This window comes from Aphidius gifuensis, linkage group LG5, assembly GCF_014905175.1.
Source record: "Aphidius gifuensis isolate YNYX2018 linkage group LG5, ASM1490517v1, whole genome shotgun sequence".
Taxonomy (NCBI): domain Eukaryota; kingdom Metazoa; phylum Arthropoda; class Insecta; order Hymenoptera; family Braconidae; genus Aphidius; species Aphidius gifuensis.
This window is the reverse complement of record NC_057792.1, coordinates 4,137,894-4,156,182: the sequence shown is the minus strand read 5'-3', so window position 1 is coordinate 4,156,182 and position 18,289 is coordinate 4,137,894. Positions and strand designations below refer to the sequence as shown.

The 18,289-nt window shown below is 23.0% G+C and overlaps 4 protein-coding genes across 4 annotated transcripts; 1 reads left to right on the top strand and 3 right to left on the bottom strand.

Moving 5' to 3' along the window:
- Positions 1-3: 3 nt before the first annotated feature.
- On the bottom strand, positions 4-6,174 carry LOC122856951. The gene is made up of 8 exons (XM_044158880.1): positions 5,726-6,174; positions 2,881-3,117; positions 2,685-2,797; positions 2,389-2,498; positions 1,841-2,059; positions 1,613-1,759; positions 1,327-1,549; positions 4-999 (listed from the first exon to the last, which is right to left on the bottom strand). The coding sequence occupies exons 1-8, from the start codon at positions 5,828-5,830 to the stop codon at positions 771-773; spliced, it is 1,383 nt and encodes a 460-aa protein (XP_044014815.1). The 5' UTR covers positions 5,831-6,174; the 3' UTR covers positions 4-770.
- A 3,717-nt stretch (positions 6,175-9,891) lies between these two features.
- On the top strand, positions 9,892-16,462 carry LOC122856949. Its single transcript, XM_044158878.1, has 7 exons — positions 9,892-10,048; positions 13,533-13,658; positions 13,753-13,860; positions 14,415-14,537; positions 14,609-14,878; positions 14,954-15,936; positions 16,019-16,462. Exons 2-7 carry the CDS (start codon positions 13,571-13,573, stop codon positions 16,364-16,366), a joined length of 1,920 nt encoding a protein of 639 aa, XP_044014813.1. The 5' UTR covers positions 9,892-10,048; positions 13,533-13,570; the 3' UTR covers positions 16,367-16,462.
- A 304-nt stretch (positions 16,463-16,766) lies between these two features.
- Positions 16,767-17,399, bottom strand: LOC122856947 (methyltransferase N6AMT1; the record flags this gene model as incomplete). Its single annotated transcript, XM_044158876.1, has 1 exon — positions 16,767-17,399. A coding segment is annotated over exon 1 (633 nt), but the record flags the coding sequence as incomplete, so codon positions are not given.
- Positions 17,400-17,478: 79 nt separating this feature from the next.
- On the bottom strand, positions 17,479-18,257 carry LOC122856948 (SNAPIN protein homolog). Its single transcript, XM_044158877.1, has 2 exons — positions 17,874-18,257; positions 17,479-17,808 (listed from the first exon to the last, which is right to left on the bottom strand). Exons 1-2 carry the CDS (start codon positions 18,023-18,025, stop codon positions 17,490-17,492), a joined length of 471 nt encoding a protein of 156 aa, XP_044014812.1. The 5' UTR covers positions 18,026-18,257; the 3' UTR covers positions 17,479-17,489.
- Positions 18,258-18,289: the final 32 nt, after the last annotated feature.

Genomic DNA, 18,289 nt, shown 5'->3' with positions numbered 1-18,289 from the left:
ACATAAATAATTGAATCTTCCATTATTATGTCTTCTTTTACGATAAATTTTTTCTTACATAAAATTAATAAATATCGTTAAATCTGACACTAAAATAAAGTTATAATTATATAAAAAAATAACGTTTAAGTAAAATAAATAAATAAAAATTGTTAGAAATACTAATTATAAAAAATTTAAAAAAATATTAATGTTTGTTTTTTTTATTATTTGTTTAAAAAGTTGACTGAGATTAAAGTGTTTTTTTATTATTTTTCCTGGACTAGTCAACGATTGTATTAATTTAAGAAAAAAAAAAAAAAATGACATGCCATTTAAAAAAAAATATGGCACAAAAATTATATGATAAAAAAAAATGAAATGGAATTATTAAATAATAATTTTTTATAATTTGATTTATTATAAAGAAAAAAAACGAACAAAAGTTGTGTTGTTTTCGAAATCAATAAAAATTTATGTACAAAAAAAAAAAAAAAAAAGAAGAAAGTCTATTCAACAGACTTACAATATTATAATAATTCTTAATAATAATTGATGTTAAAATTACTGAAGTTATTTGTAACTCAGTTATCATGTATCGTTGAAATTATTATCATAAATTTTTTTTTTTTTAAATCCCATTTTAAAATGTCAAATATATAAATATATATATCCAAAATAAATATAAAATTATAAATTTCAAATAAACATTGGAATCATGGTAATTGTTTATTTTTTACAAATTAATTATATTTCAACAAAATAAAAAATATTAATAAAAAAAATATATTTCAGTTTGTTGGAAGTTTTGCTGAATAATGAGAGCCAATATTTGAAGGTGGCCCTCTATGATGATGATGATGATGATTTTTTCCAGGTCCAGAATATCTACTTCCTGGACGAGAATGTATACCTGGACTATGAACAATTGCATAGTGATCACTATTTGTTGATATTGAACGTGTTGAATTCATTGTTGATCCACCAGATGGATAACCAGGTTTTCCATTTAATGAATATCTAAAAGTATTAATTAAATTACAAAAAAGAAAAAAACATAAATAACAATATTTATCATAATTTATTTTAATTAATAAATATAGTTTCAAGGTAGTAATTCAAGAAGGTTTCAAGAAGGTAAACCGTTATGGTATGCAGTTATGCGAACAGATTGTAGGCGTGTTCATTTACTTGAACACTGGATTATATATTTATCCACTACAATACAAACTAACGATACGTAAATTTTTTTCAACTATATTTTCATATCAATATAAGAGTTATTTAATAATATTGTTATTATTTTAATTTCAAGGATAATTAGATTTAAAAAAATATCAAACAAACCTGGATCCATATTGTGAGCCTGGCCAACTTCTATAAGGATCATAATCTTCGATTATCGATGGTTCTTTTTCAATTATTTCTGTTCTTGCACAACTGCATGACATTGCAGAACAAAGGAATATATTTATTATTAACATTATTAAAAATAATACTCCAAATGCAACAGCAAGCCATAATAACCATTGTGGATAAATACTACTATCATCATATAGTGATCCAAGTACTAAGGAAGAAAAATAAAATATATTATTTTATAAATTTTAAAGAGGATAATTTGTTAACTTACATGGTGTATCACCAGGATTTAAAACAAATGCACTTGTTGAAGCAAGAAGTACTCCTTCTTCTTCTAAAATACTTGGACCAGTTGATGATCCAATTGTTTTAATTCCTAAATTTTCATCACCTTCACATACACTATTTCCACAATTTCCTAAATGATAAAAAATCAAATTACTAATTAATTTATTGTTTTTTTTTGTTTATTAAACAAATATATATAGAAAAAAATTACCTCTGCAAACTGCAATGTCACATTGAAAATGTATTTGTGTTGAATCAGGAAATCGAAACATTGAATATAATGTTGAATCAGCAATTCCAGTACTTTTGTCATATATAAATTTTGTTATAATATGACTTTTAACTGGACAACCACGTTCATCAATTAAAGGTACACTACTATTTTTTTTGTTAAATGCAAAACAAGATTTAACACGAATTCCATACATTCCTGAAAATATATAATATTTTTTATATGAAAAAAAAAAAAAAATGATAATATTTTACTATTGTATTGTCTAGTCTTTGTTGTATGTAAAAAAAAGGTAAATGATTGTTGACTGTATTGTAAAAATAAGTTGATTTAATATTATAATTTCAGTCATCTCGTTGATGTTTTAAAACCGAGACCAATTGATTATTCATTGGATAGAGATATCAATGATCATATCCGGATGTTACGGGTTCGTCGTTGTGGAACGTATTTATATTTTTTTTTTGTTGAGCAAAAAAATAAAAATAACATTGCAATGATGATGATAATAGGTAAAAGTAACAAACCATCGGGCCGCGATATTTCCGCTCGTAGTGTATATTGACGACCGTATATTGCCTCCTGCACACGTCGACCACCATCAAGTAGTCGTAGTGACACCAGTGATGTTTCATTTCTATACAGTACATAAAAAAAAAAACACAAATTAAAACAAGCTATAACAAAAGAAAAATTATAAATTGTTCCAGCAGATGTTAAAAATCAATTAACTTATTTTTTTTATATATTTAATAACCTATTATTAATAATAAATAATAGGATATATAAAAAAATAAATTTCTTCCTTGTTTGAAAATTTTACCTGGCATTTTTAAAACCAGCTTTTCCGCATGTTATTACGTAAAATTTATCGTCAGCTAATTCAAGAGTTTTATGTATTCTAACAGCAATTGGTACTGATCTCTCTTCTGTATGCTGAAAATTAATATTAATAATATTTATTATATATATGTATGTAAATTAATACTTTGATAAATAAATGATAAATATATATTTACATTATTAACAAGAACACCACAATAATCTGGTGCTCCATTTGGTGCAAGTAAATTAATACCAAGTGTTACTTGTGATGAGCCATTACCAGCCATCATACAACCTGGTGTTCTGTAATCTCTTGCATGAAGAGCACCAACAAAACTATCATTTAAATTAACTCGTATTGTCATGTATCCAGCTTTACATGTTGCTGTTACTGTTGGTTGAAATTCTGTATCAAGTAACTGACCACTGACCTGAAAAAATAAAATTAAATTTTTATCATATGCTCATTCAAAAACATCAGAAAGTTAATTTTTTTAAATTTATTCTTTTATTTTATATTCAAATTTAATCAACGAAAATTGTGCATTTAAAAAAAAATCATTGTTTCGAAATTTTTGTGTAGAAATAAAATTTCGATTGACTTCTATGAGAATTAAATTTTGTAATTGTTTTTTAAAAAAAATATATAAAATGACAAGGGATAATAATAAAATAAATAATAAAAAATAAATATTTCTTGGACCGGTTTGTGAGTGTCGAGACAACCATGTCTATATACTCGACACATCAACCCACGCCAACTTTCAATTTCGCCTCGTAAGTTGTATTTTAATCAAGAAAAAAAATTATCAAGTACACATGCATGTAAAACCCACTCTTATCCTTCAAACAATGTAATCATCATATGGTGATAATTCAAATTTAGCTGAGACCTAAATAACTCAAAATATATTAATAATATTAATCCGCTGATTCAGCCAATATATTATTTAAAAATATATTTTTATTATTACATAATAATATATGCTTTTTTTTTTTTTTTTCAGATAAATTTACCATAAAAACATGACAAGACAGAGATGAAACAACGAGGGCAGTGCACTTTTACGGTATTTGATTTCAAATAAAAAAAACAAGGTATATGTATAAAAAAAAAATTCTCAACAAAAACAAAATAATAATGATAAATAGAGTAATATATTTAATATATTTGTTCTAAATTTCACAAACTTATTTATTACATTTTTTAAATATTAACAAGAATTTTAGAAAACCAATAATATAATTTTTTTTCTAGCAGTGTTATTTATAAATTTTTAAAAAATAAAATTAATGAATATGAAAGGAAAAATTATATAAATTGCTTTTTGAAGTTTAAGGTGAATATGATATAAATGTCATAATAACAAACGAGATATGTTTCGTTATTATTTGAAGGTAAAATAAAAAGTAAATTGTATGGCAAAGAGGAGGTTTAAAGGTCCAGAATAAAAATCATGGGTTGTTCAACCCGACAATAACTGCACGAATGTGTATTCCACATCGATATTGTATTATTCTGAATAAGGATGAGACAAGACGACTTTTGAAAAATAAAATTTAACAAAAATTAAATAACAAACAATTCAAAGAGTCATTGCACTTGTGGTTCCAGAACAATATATAAACTCCACGTAAAATAAAAAAAAAAATACAAAACATATTGTGAAAATAATAAAAAAAAAAAATTAAAAAAGGCGAAAGTTTCTCAAATGAAACTGGTTTTGGTAAGATGCATTCCCATAAATGGTGGACCACCAAGCAAAACCCAAACCTATATATATTTTATTATCGTCTTTTGAGATTTAACGCTTTTACGACGACAACCAAGTTATGCTTACTCTTACACCAACAAGACAATAATAATAAATTTTTTTTAAATAAAAAATATTATACCTCTTGGTGCGATATTGCATTCCTCATGTATACATGTACAACTTTATTCATAAATAACGTATCATCATGCACCATCTTAACAATTGGCATTTTTATATCTCAACAATGAAATATATTTATAAAAAAAATTTTTTATTTCATGTCTAATAATATAGTATTTAAAATTTTAATTAAATTCATTTTTTTTTTTTTAATTGTAATATATTAAAATATATTGCGTGAAGAAAATAATAAATTTAATTGATATAATAAAATATTAAAATTTAATTAATACGTTAAGATGAAAATTATGATTTTTTTTTTTTTTCTAATATATAAATTGTTTGAGATTTTTTTGATTAATATCTCTCACGTTCTAAATGTTGCTATCAAATTTTAAATATGATATTTTTTTTTATTTTTTTATTTAATTTTAGCTCGTTCAAGTCGAATAAATACCAAAGACGATGCATTTTCAAGGCAAACAACATAGCATTGGTATTTTTTTTTTTTTTATACTCTTTCTCTGTCTGTCTCACTTGGTATTTATTTTTTTCTTGATATATAAAACGGGCTATAGTATCATTGGTAAGACAAATAAAAATTGATAATATATAAAATAAATATTACAAATGAAATAATAAATATATTGTGGGTGCAAAATGCGTGGGTTTAAGTTATCCAATGTCCATGAAGTATGTCCTCATACTTCCTTTGCTAGACTCTGATATAATTTTTCCCCCCACGTGTATCAACAAAAATTTAAAAATATTTAAAACTATATAAATATAAAATTCAATATTTTAAATAGAATTTTCTATTATTTTTTTTTCCATATAAATAAAAAAAATTATAGAAATTAAAATATAATCATTTTGTTTTTCATTCATTAGAAACTGAATTTTATAGTTGGAAAAAATAAAAATAATAAATTTTATAGTGGACATGCAATTGTTTATATTTAGAGCAATACTTTCTATTGAAGAAAATATATTTTTCCAAGAATTCAAATGATTATTTAGTAATAAAAAAAAAAAAAGTATATATTCAATTAACCGTGAATGTTAAATAAAATGATGCGTCATAAAAAAAAATAAAAATTTGTATAAATAAAACCCCACCCGAGAAATAAAAAAAAAAATAATATAACGTCATAATTATTACCTGTCCAAGTACAAGTCCTATCAGTAAAATAAGACCACCAACATATTTTTTGAAATATTCATTTCCACAATTACCCCACATTCCAAGTAGCATATGATCCAACATTTTCAAGAAAAAAAAAACAAAAAGTTTTCTCCTTAATTAAATTTAATTTGCAAACTCCAAAAATTATTTGGAACTATTAATTTATTGTCACGTTATGTTATCTTCGTTTATCATCATATTATTATCTTTTTTATCATTAAATTAATAAATACTTTCACAATATATCTAAAACAATTTACACTTTTTGTTTATTATATATTTATTAACTTGAATTTGTTGTTGTTTTTTTTTTTTGTTAAATTATTGTTTCACACTTTGGCGTTGGATTAACATTGACTGAATATTTTAACTTGCACTCCTGTCTCAGGTTGTGGTACCACTACCACCACGACCTCACCTTTATTATAGTAGGGGGGAATTACATTGAAGATTCCAAAGACGATTCTTAGCAATTCCCGCTATCCACGCATTTGAGTCTCTCTTTCTATTTCCTTCACCTTCTCTTTATTTTAAAAAATATATTTATAATATATGTGTACATTGTGTTTTACGTAACAATAATTCAAACACGCCATTTTTTAAATTTTTGTTCTTGTCATTGATGACATCTATGATCGGTAAAAAAGAACAATTACTCCGTTGATAATTGTTTTTCGAAAAATCCATTCGTAAGAATTTTTTTAAAATTTCTACATTCAAAAAGAGTTGATGGATAATGAGATGAAAATTTTTCTAGAAAATAATTGATAGTACTAAAAATGATAAACAGCACAATCGTTAAAAAAATATATTTTTTTGTAATTATAAATCGTTGAGTAATACGTGATGACACATGAGCCATTTGAGAAAGCTCGTGGTTTTTTTCTTCAAGTATTTTTTTATTGAGTTTATGTTAAATAATAGTGGAAAAAAAAAAATTATGTGACAGTGAAGAATATGTTTTTTAACATCTCAATTGGATATATGAAAAAATTATTTATAGTTGATGAAACAATTTTTTAAAAATATATATTTTTTTTTCATTTCAAGATTACTTATTTATTCATTTTTTTTTTTTATTTGTAAATATTTGTATTTAAAGACAACTGTTGAAAAAGGTATTGCGTAATTTTATATTTTATTTTATTTTTAAAATAATAGTACTTTAGAACCCTCATGATGATGGTATTTTTATAACACCTTAAAGAATTGAAAGAGATAATGTGAACAGTCTAACATGAGACATGAAAAAAAGAAAAATTTAACAGGTTGACTGTTGTTTAATTAATCTTACTCGTTAGTTTTATTTCGTTCGGAGATTTCGGAGTAATTTTTGTGATTAATTTCGATAATTAACAACAAAAAAAAATCGGAAAAAAGTTGATTGTTAGTTTAAATTTAAAAACAACCCCTTGAAATTAACTTAAAAATTTTTTTAACATTTAAAATCATAAATTAAAATAAATTAAATATTTAAATTTTAATTATACAAGTATACATATATAACAACAGAAATTATAAAAAATTTTAATAAAAAAATAAAAAGTAATTAATTAAAATAAGCTAAACATCAAAGAAATTTCTCAAGACAACGGAAATATGTACCCGAATTAGTTTATATACTTATAACAAAAAAAAAAAAACCTAATTATCTCTGAATAAATATATTGCCCAATAAAATTCAAGATTTCTAAACGTGATATCAATATTATCTATTTTATACAAATTTTTCTTTTCAATAAATTTATCATTGATCAATTAATAATCTCCTAATATAAAAAGGACAAACATCATCGGTCTTCCGGACATTTGATTGGTCATTGTTTTTTTCTCACTTACTCTCATACAAATTTCTTTCTGTTTGCCTTTTTCTATTATTTTTTTATTTATTTCGTTAGCAACGAAAAAACAACAAAAAAAAGCGAGTAAACAAAATTTTTTTTGATATTTTTGATATTTTTTTTTTTAAAATTGACATATTAAGCTAGCACAACTTTTTTAATAATCATCGGATCTCGATGCAATTGGGCTTAAAATTTTGTGCGAATTATGTGTTTTTTATGTGTGAAGAAATAAATTTAAAAGAAAATTTTTTTTTATTTTTTACATTTTTTTAAAAAATTCAAATATTAAGCTAGCACAACTTTCTCAATAATCATCGGATCTCGATGCAATTGGGCTTAAAATTTTGTGCGAATTATGTGTTTTTTATGTGTGAAGAAATAAATTTGAAAGAAAATTTTTTTAAATATTTTCTATATTTTTTTAAAAATTGACATATTAAGCTAGCACAACTTTTCAATAATCATCGGATCTTAATGCAATTGGGCTCAAAATTTTGTGCGAATTATGTGTTTTTATGTGTGAAGAAATAATTCAAAAACAAAAATTTTTAAAAATATTTTATATTTTTAAAATTGACATATTAAGGTAGCACAACTTTTTCAGTAAACATTCAATCTTGATGTTATTAGACTAAAATTACGTGTGAATTATGTGTGATTTATGTGTAAATAAATAAATTAAAAAAATTTTTCGTCAATTTATTCATTCTTTTTTTTTTTATGATAATACTTGTGTTTATAAAATCAATGAACAATGAACCTTTTAGAAGGTATAGATACAGGCGCGCGTAGCGCGCCAATGTGCTCGTACAAAAAAAAACAAACAAATAAACAAATAAAATAAATAAATAATTTTTTTTATTCAAATACATTATGATATAATAAAACTTTTTGATTTATAAAAAATTATATACCCAACAGGTATATAATATTAATAAAGCATAAATCAATTTTTTTTAAATTTTTAAATCATTTATTAGCCTGAGGTAATAGGAAGTTAGATTTTAGACAAAGTAAAATTTGGTTAATTTGGTACAACATTAGTAATTATTTTTAAAATATATTTTGGTCATCTAATAAGGTGAAAGTTTTTCATGATTATATTTTAAACACCCTGAATAATACTTTCATATTAATTACCATTAAATTTGGTATAATATATTTTTTTGAATAATAAAACTTTTTATTACAAATGGAAATATTGTTGTTCACCCCGAAATAATATTGATGCAATATCACTGATCATAAACAAATTATATTATAAATAAAAAACAAATAAATTTATTTTTTATTTATTTTGCATTTTTATGTTTATCCATTTTTTTTTTTTAACTAATTTAATAATATTTAAAAAGTAAAAGTTGTATTGATAAGATTGTATTGCAAAATATTTCGGATTGAAAAAAAAATTAATTAAAAATTATTCAAGGTCGATAAATATTATTTCCTAGGTGTATTAAATGTCTAAATATTTTGATGCTATTAGAAAAAAAAAAATACATATGAAAATTTACGAAAAAAAATTGTAACATATCCTTGTTAAATATAGTACAAGTTTTGACGTAATATGTATCTTTTTTTTAAGTTTAAAATAAATTTTAATAATTGACAATTGATGAATGTATAAGCATTTGTAAGAAGCATAACTTTCGAAAAGTAAATCAGCGTTTCGTCTCTTTTATTAAAATATCAAAGAGACGATTGTTAATGGTTTTTAGCAACGCTTTTACTCTATTCAATAAAATCACATGAATTTTTGCCTAAATATAAACTAGATTAGCTAATTTGCAAAGATAAAAAAATCATAAAATATTAACTCATTTTAAATATATATATATATTTTTTTAAATAATTAAAAAAAATAGTAAAACAAAATAGGTAAAAAAAAAAAAGAAGATTACTGTGGTTATGAAATACATAAACTTTACTGTGTTGCAAATTTTTGACCCTGGTGGTCATGGAAATGCAAAAAAAAATTATTTGAAATAAGATAAATACAATGATTTTGAAAATGAAAAAAATAAATAAAGATAAAACAAATGTAAGATCAAAGCGAAAAAAGAAAAAAATTATACATAAAAAAGAAAATAAAAAAAATAAAAAAAAAATTGTGGGCGATGAATGGATGAAAAGATATTTAAGATGATCTATGTCTTGATGAGTTGATTTTTTTTTGATGATGATGATGGGGATAGATTCTTTTCTAGACACTGTGAAAATAATAAAAAGTAAGGGGGTACAATAACTATATAAAGAACGAATGAACATGCTACGAGGTATATTCACTCTTACCTTTCTCGCATAAGCGGTTATATACACAAACATCCAAATTATTTCATTAACAAACAATATTAAATAAATAAACAAGTGTTATTTATTGTTTATTAAATATTTAAATAAAAAATTTTTTAAAAAGTTATATATAAATACAATATCAACTGGATATTAATTTTCAGTAAGTGAAATTAATTAATATTATTTTTTTTTTTTTCATATAGTTTTATTTTTTTTTTTCTTGATTTTAATTTATTTTTTTTTTAAACAATAACATTTTTAAATTACAATTAATATTTTTGTTTTATTTAAATTTTTTTTCATTCCATTAACTTACTTACTTTTAGTTGGTTTTTTTTTACAAGTTTATAAATAAATGATTTAATTGGAGAAAAAAAAAAAATAATTAAATTCATAAATTTATTATTAAATAAACATTAATTGTTGTTTAATAATTTTCCATTAATAAAAGTAGATAAAAAAAAAAAAACTTGAATTATTTTTTTTTTAAATTATAAATAAAAAATTTAATTTACAATTAATTATTCATATTTTTTTTTTTCGTAATGTTAATTTAATAACATTTAAATATAAAATTAATAATAAATTAATTATTTTATTATTTTATAAATTAAATAAACATTTATAAATGCTATTTTCATTTTTATTTGAATTTAAAGATTAATGATTTATCTAATTGAAAAAAAAATTAAAAAAAAATTATTAAAATGCATAAATTTATTGCGAAATATTTTAAAAATTAAATTCAATTAATAAAAATAAATATAGTCTTTGCCAATAGTTGAATTTACTTGTGACAATTCAACCGGTAATTTATCACAATAAAGGTCAAAGTATTAAGGGTGTAATCTATCGGATTTGACACCTGATTGAAATTGGATAATTGGATAAATATATACAATAGTAAATAGTAATTTGAATAGAAAAAAAAAAACCAAGTATTTGATATTTTTATTGGAAAATTGAATGTAGCACAAAGACAACCAAGTTTGGACTTTCGCCATCTAAGCAAAAGTCGTGTGTCGTCTCTTTTTCACCCGCGTGATTTCTCACGAAATCGAATATTCAATCTCATCAGTATAAATAAATAAAAATTACTTAAATAAAAAAAAAATATCTGTACATTTTATGTACACTAATATATAATGAAAGTTATAAACAAGTTATTGAATTTTTTGAATAATAAAAATTTTTTACTTGATTAATTCCGCAACAATTTCACACAACATCATCAACTTTAATATTTTTTTTTTCTTCTTATTTATTCTTCATGTAATTAAAAAAAAAATACAAAATAATAACTATAAAAATAAATACAGGATATAAATATATATATTTTATTTTCGATTTTTAAAAATATACTATAAATAGTCATTGATTAAGACAAACTTGAAAATTAAAATGGCATTAATTGGAGAAAAAAAAATATTAAAAATTTTAAATAATATGATTTTGCAATTTTATAATAATAAAAAGAAAAATCAACAGTAAAAAAATATGATCATTGACAGTATAATTTTAAAAACATTAAATAATTTTTACAATTAAATTCTTTTATATATTTTAATGTTTTTTTATTTTTATTAATAACAAAATTAATATCAATTAATAAATTTACTTTTTTTTTTTCTTTTTATCGAAACAATCATTAAAAGAGATAAAATTTATATATTTTTTTTTTTCTTTTTATATTGAAAACTTTTACTTTGTCTGTGTAACATTTAAGTGACATTGAATACAACATTTAAGATTGAATTTTTGATAATAATGTTGATTCAACAAAACCAACGATATCATCCATCTAGGTCATTTTATTTTCACTCCAATTATTCAGAATTTATTTCCGTTTTGTTTTTATATATACAAAAATTGCCAAGAAGAAGTTTTTGATTAAAAACAAAAAAAAGGAAAGAGATAAAAATAATCTGACAGTAGTTTATTCAAAGCGTCGATTCCGCAACAACTTCCGGTCTTGAATCTCAGGTGAGAAACTAATTATTCAATTGCAAAGATGGCAACACAAGTTTCATCACGTCCTTGAAGTCAAATTAAAATTAAAAAAAAAAAAGACCTAAGTCGCGATAAAGAGTACGTTTGTATTTTTCTAAAAAAATTATAAAATTAAAATTGAAACGTGATGATGATTGTGCATAAATAAACAGATGAAAAATTTTCTTAACAAATTTATACATTGCCACATGATAAATATAGACATTTTTCAAGGGGCGTATACACTTGCATTTTTATGTTGAATAATTTTTACCCTCGAACCGCAGTGTATTCTATGAAATTATAAAAAATTAAAAAATTAAAAAATTGTAATATATAATAAAAACAAATAAAATTGTAATTACAAAAATGACACTCAAACTATCACGAATTCGCACGATTATTTTTTTTTTTTTTTTTCACCGCAAAAACAGTACAGTGACATCAACAACAATGATACAATTACATTAATTTAAAATGATAAAATACTTAAGAACACGTTCTTACGTAAATCATGAAAAAAAACAAAATTGTTTTATCGTGTTAATTGTTTGTTAATTATAAATGATTAACCGTTGTATCATCTTCAATTAAATAAAATTTAATATCTCAACGCATATAAATGATAAATACACTTTATAAAAAGAAAAAAAAAAAAATATCTAGATAATACTTTTAATTTAAAAATACATAAATTCACATTGATATTTATTTTTTAAATATTTGCAAATTTTTAAATTAATTACACAATAGTTTGATAATATTTATTTAAATATTTCCATGAGATAATGATAATTTATTTTGGCAGTTAATATTATTCAATATCAATAAAATTATTATAATTTTTTTTTTAAATAAATTTAAACAAATGTCAAGATGATTTAAATAATTGTTATTACTAACAATAAATATTGATTTTTTTTTTTTCTTTAATTTGCCGCATATTTAATGATGTTAAAATTTTTGTTGTTTATTTTTTTGCGATAACATATTAAATCTTGCTGAGAAGATGAGCAAGACTTTCACCTTTCACCTTTTTTTTTCAAAGTGTACACATAGCTCACACGATTAAATAGATATATGCTTTTCATGTTCGCCTTCAATTTATCAATTGAATAATAGAGCTAAATAATGTTTTCTTCGCATTTTTAATGTATACAAAAAATTCACTGTCTTTAAGAGAAAAGCTCTGACCGAGATATTTATACCAAGGTCATCAAGGTCACTGAAAAAAAAGCAGCATCGATATACAAGAGTGAAAGTTGACTCATCTTGCAAAAAAAAAAAAAATATATTAATAAATAAATGTCTAAACAATTGTTTAAATAAATTATGTAAGTGAGAAAAAATTTTTTTTTTATAAAAAAGAAAAAGAAGAGTATTAATATTTCTTTAATAGTTCACAGGATTATATGCAAATAAAAAAAAAAAAATTATTATATTATGATGAGGATTAAATTATTTCACAATAGGATAACACTAGCACTTTCTACTTTCTCAATGATTATCACAAGTAGCAATGATCGATACGTACATAAAACAAATTTTTTTTTTTTTATTATATAATATAGAATAAAATTATCAAAGACATATTTTGATTGTCATCTTTAATATTGTTGACATTAAGTTAATGTTTATTTAATTAAACTTTGCAGATAGTTACAAGAGAAATAAAAAAATAAAAAAAGGTACAATGAAGTGCTTGATGAAAACACTTTTTATTATTACTCTTGTGATTGTTCAAAATTTTGCGTGGGATCAACATGACAACGAACTATTTGGTGAGTCTTTAGAATAAAAAAAAAAATGATCTATAGAAATGAGAGTTCTTTATAATAATAAATTTGTTTTTTTTTTTTTTTGTTGATGAAACAGAGAGAAGAATAATCGAGAGATCACCAGATTTAGAAACAGATAGAATGGCAAGAAATATCCTTGATTGGATACAAGGAATATACCAACAAGGAGGATCACCACGTAAAAGTAGGTTCAACATAATCATTTAAAATTTTTTCATAATAATAATTTGTGTCACTTTGATAATTGATGAATCCATCATTACACAACTTAAAAATGTACGAAATATCACAGCTTCTAAACTCTATTATAATATTAACTCAAAGTACTTTCTCTGTAAATTTTTAACACATTATTAAAAAGAAAAAAAAAATTTAGCATATAACTCAAATTATTCAAATTGACGGATCTTCAATTATATAATATAATAAACTAATCAATTCTATGTTTAAAAAATTGGTATTATATTAAGTATCATCTTCCTGTATAGTCAACCTTTTTTCTAAACAAAAAAAAATGATAAATTTTCATTTATGTCATAAAATGATTTTAGCTATATCTTTTACATCATCGATAAATTAAAATTTTTATTGTATTTCATTGGAAAGGTAATTTAATACTTATTCTTGTTGAGATATTAGAGAGAGATTTAATCTTAATCAAAGCGAGCGATCATCGTAATGTCAGTAAACATTTTGTTATTTTATTTATTTATTTAAATGTTATTTATTATTTTTTAGCTCGACAGGAAAGCAATGCATACCTGCCACCATATGGAGTTCAAAGACCACCAGAAAGGCCAAGACCTTTTGAGGTACCATCAACAATAAGACCACAAAATCCATTTTCAACAGCATCATCAGGTATACAATTGTTTAAATTATTTTTATTTATTTATTATTATAATGAATATGTATTATTTTATATGCATCAGGTTATCCATCAAGTACACCTTCAACAACTTATTTACCACCTTCAACAAGTTATGGTTATCCATCATTTTCAAATGATTATCCATCATCACCAAATTATCCTTCACCAGGAGGATTTCCAACATCATCACCAGGATCAACTGGTTTTCCATCATCACAAGGACCAAATGGTTATCCATCATCTCCATCACCATCACCACCATTTCCAACTGGTGGATCATCTGGATATCCATCATCACCAAAGCCAAATCCCGGTTTTCCAACTCCTACAGGTAATTTTTTAAATATACAAGTATATTCTTTAATAAAATTAAATTAAAACAATTAAAATTTTTTTTTTTGACAAGGAGGAAGACCTTCAGTTACACCAGGAAGACCTACACCTACACCAGGAAGACCTCCAGTAACACCTGGACCATCTCCAAGTCCTGGACCATCACCAAGTCCAAGTCCATCACCTCCATCACAACCTGATGAAAATCCAAGTGATACAAATAATCCAGGAACAGGTATATCACCAGCTGTTCCTGATGATGATGATCTTAATCATCCTCCTCATATTCATGATATTCAAGTTGAATGTAGTAAAACAATGATGACAATTAATCTTGAATTTAATCGTCAATTTGATGGTCTTATATATTCAAAAGGTTTTTTTCAAAATCCAGAATGTAAATATGTTAAAGAAAATTCTGGACAAACAAAATATTCATTTACTGTATCATTAGATTCATGTGGTACTGAATTTATAAATGATTTTATGGGTGAAGCTGGACAATCATATTTAGAAAATGTATTAGTATTACAAAATGAACAAGGTATACAAGAAGTATGGGATACTGTACGTAGAGTACGTTGTTTATGGGAAGGTAATATTAATAAAGCCCTAGTTGTTGGTTTATCAGTTGATATGTTAAATCAAGAAATAGTAACATTTTCTGGTGATACTGCTAGTGCAAAATTAGATATACAAATTGGTAAAGGACCATTTGCACCAGCAGCAAATGGTCTTGTTAAAATTGGTGAAACAATGACACTTGTTATATCTGTTGAGGGTGATCCTGATTTTGATTTACAAGTACGTGATTGTATTGCAAGAGATGAAACATCAACAAATATTGTTGAATTAACTGATGAACGTGGTTGTATATTAAAACCAAAATTATTTGGTGCATTTCAAAAAACTAAAGATACCATGAATACTGGTGCATCAATTATTGCATATGCATTTTTCCAAGCATTTAAATTTCCAGATGTTATGGATCTATTAATTGAATGTAATGTTGAATTATGTAAAACTGATTGTGAAGCATGTCCAGAACCTAATCAGGTATGTATTATTAATTTATTATATATATTTTTTTCTTCTTTTAAATTGCAATGTTAATTATTTTTTAATTTTTTTTGTGTAGCAACTTGAGCCTGGTAGAAGACGAAGAGATATATCATATGCACCATACACACCAAGTAATTCAACAGGAGCTTTATCAGAACCAGTTAAAATGAGACGAGGTTTTCGTGTTATAATGCCTGATGATTTGAGTCTAGCATCAAGTCAAACACTTGAAAAAATTGAAGAAGCAGCTATTGAAGAATTAACACATACAAAAAATGTTTGTATGAGTTACAATGGTTTTTATGCATCATTTTCATTTATATTATCAACTTTAGTTGTTAGCACAACTAGTGCTGCTATTTTTTATGTTAAATTACAAAAAATCAATAGAGCAAAGAGTCAAGATTTTTATGTCAAGAGCTAAACTCTCTATATTGATCTTAAATTATACAAAAAAATAATAACAATTAGATTAAATTAAACATCAAAGGCCAAGAGTAACTTAAAAAAAAAATTATATACTGTTTGAAATTTTTATATAATTGATAAAAAATAATTTTAAGATTTGTTGATATATTCATGAGATTTTAATTTAATTATTATTATTTGATCTTTTCAAATTTCTTTTCAAATAATAATTATATTATTAGAATAATGTACAAAATATTATTCATATTTTTTTTTTTTTTTTTTTTGTTAATCATAAGTTTTACATGTAAATCATATTTTCATTTTTACAATTTATATTAATAATTAATTAAATAAAATAATAATGTGAAAGAAAAAAAAAAAACAATTAGAAATAATTTTTAAATTTTTTTTTTATTTATAAATTTTAATATATAAAGATGTTCACCTAAAACTTTTCTATCAGATATTATTTTACCTGGCATACCAAGTTTATGAAAAATTTCAATAATTTCATATGGTAAATTTTCTTTAATAACAACTAAATAAAATATACCATTATTTGAAATTAATTTTGGTAAATATGGAAATAATTTATCCATTATTTCACGTCCATTTTTACCACCAGCCCATGTTTTACATATTAAACGTTTATCATAAATTTCACATGTATCAGTAACAACATATGGTGGATTAAATATAACAATATCAAATTGATAATTTGTATTTAATGCAGTAACTAAATCCATTTGTATAATATCAATATTTGTTAAATTAATGTCATTTGTATTTTTAGTAACTCTACATGCATTTGGATTAATATCAACAGCAATAAAATGACCAGGTAATTTATTTTTTTTATATGCAAGTGCTAATGTTGTTAATACAATACCAGAACCACTACCAATTTCCATAATTAATGAAGATTTATTATTAATTATATTATTAAAATCTTTTTCTAATGTATCTATAAGAAGAAATGAATCTTCTGATGGATCATAAACTGTCTCAGCATCTTCATCAGTTATTTTGGTAATTGCAGTTTCCATATTTCCCTTTTTTTTTTTGTTATATAAAATATAAATAAATTAACAATTTATTATTAATATTTATGTTAATTATTATATAACCTTTAAATATTATTTTTTTTCAGATACAGATAAACTAGCAAGATCAGGTTCAGTTGAATTTTTTTGAGGTAAATCAACTGGATACATTGAACTATGATCTAAAAGTGATTTTCTTTTTGATGTATCTTTTTCAACAGCTTCGTGAATTTTATTTAATCTTTCTTGTGTTGTTTGTAATATATTACTGATAACAGTTACACGTTGTTTAGCATTTACTAATTTTTTAACATAACTATCAATCTCAAATGGACACTGTAAATATTCTGATATTTTAACTAGCTCTTCAGTTAATGATTCAATTTTTTGCTTCAATTCAATTTGACTTATTCTGCGAATGAAAATGAAATATTTATTAATTGTTTCTATTTTTTTTTTTTAGATATAAATAATTACCTAGTTGCTTTGATACGGTCATCAAGTTGATCAACTGTTGGTTTTAATAAACTCATAAGACCCTCTGTAAGAGCATCTCGAGTTGGATTTTCACAAAAATCTTCAGTTTTGTCGTCAATTGATGTATTGTCACTTGCAGTATCAATATCCATTATTAAATTAAATTTTTTATTATTTATTACTTGTTAATGTGTGTGTGTGTTTTGACTAAATTACATCAATTTTTTTTAATCAAACTTTATGATAAGATTAACGTTTAATTAGGTCAAATAAATAATATTTAAAAAAAATTTATATTAACATTTTTTTTAAGTAAATAGTTTATACATTGCTGCTGCACTGACATAAAATTATTTATTTATTTATTAAATTAACAATAACAACAATGACAACAACAGAGTGTGTGTGTGTGTGAA

Bases quoted from the DNA above. Each gene is read 5' to 3' on its own strand.
- LOC122856951 (XM_044158880.1), bottom strand. From the start codon at position 5,830: ATGTTGGATCATATGCTACTTGGAATGTGGGGTAATTGTGGAAATGAA. The intron at 2,499-2,684 runs GTAAAATTTTCA...TGTACTGTATAG, and splicing joins GCTGGTTTTAAAAATGCCAG to AAATGAAACATCACTGGTGT. The intron at 1,550-1,612 runs GTAAGTTAACAA...TTTCTTCCTTAG, and splicing joins AAATCCTGGTGATACACCAT to TACTTGGATCACTATATGAT.
- LOC122856949 (XM_044158878.1), top strand. From the start codon at position 13,571: ATGAAGTGCTTGATGAAAACACTTTTTATTATTACTCTTGTGATTGTT. The intron at 13,659-13,752 runs GTGAGTCTTTAG...TTGATGAAACAG, and splicing joins ACATGACAACGAACTATTTG to AGAGAAGAATAATCGAGAGA. The intron at 13,861-14,414 runs GTAGGTTCAACA...ATTATTTTTTAG, and splicing joins AGGAGGATCACCACGTAAAA to CTCGACAGGAAAGCAATGCA.
- LOC122856948 (XM_044158877.1), bottom strand. From the start codon at position 18,025: ATGGATATTGATACTGCAAGTGACAATACATCAATTGACGACAAAACT. The intron at 17,809-17,873 runs GTAATTATTTAT...TTTCATTCGCAG, and splicing joins GACCGTATCAAAGCAACTAG to AATAAGTCAAATTGAATTGA.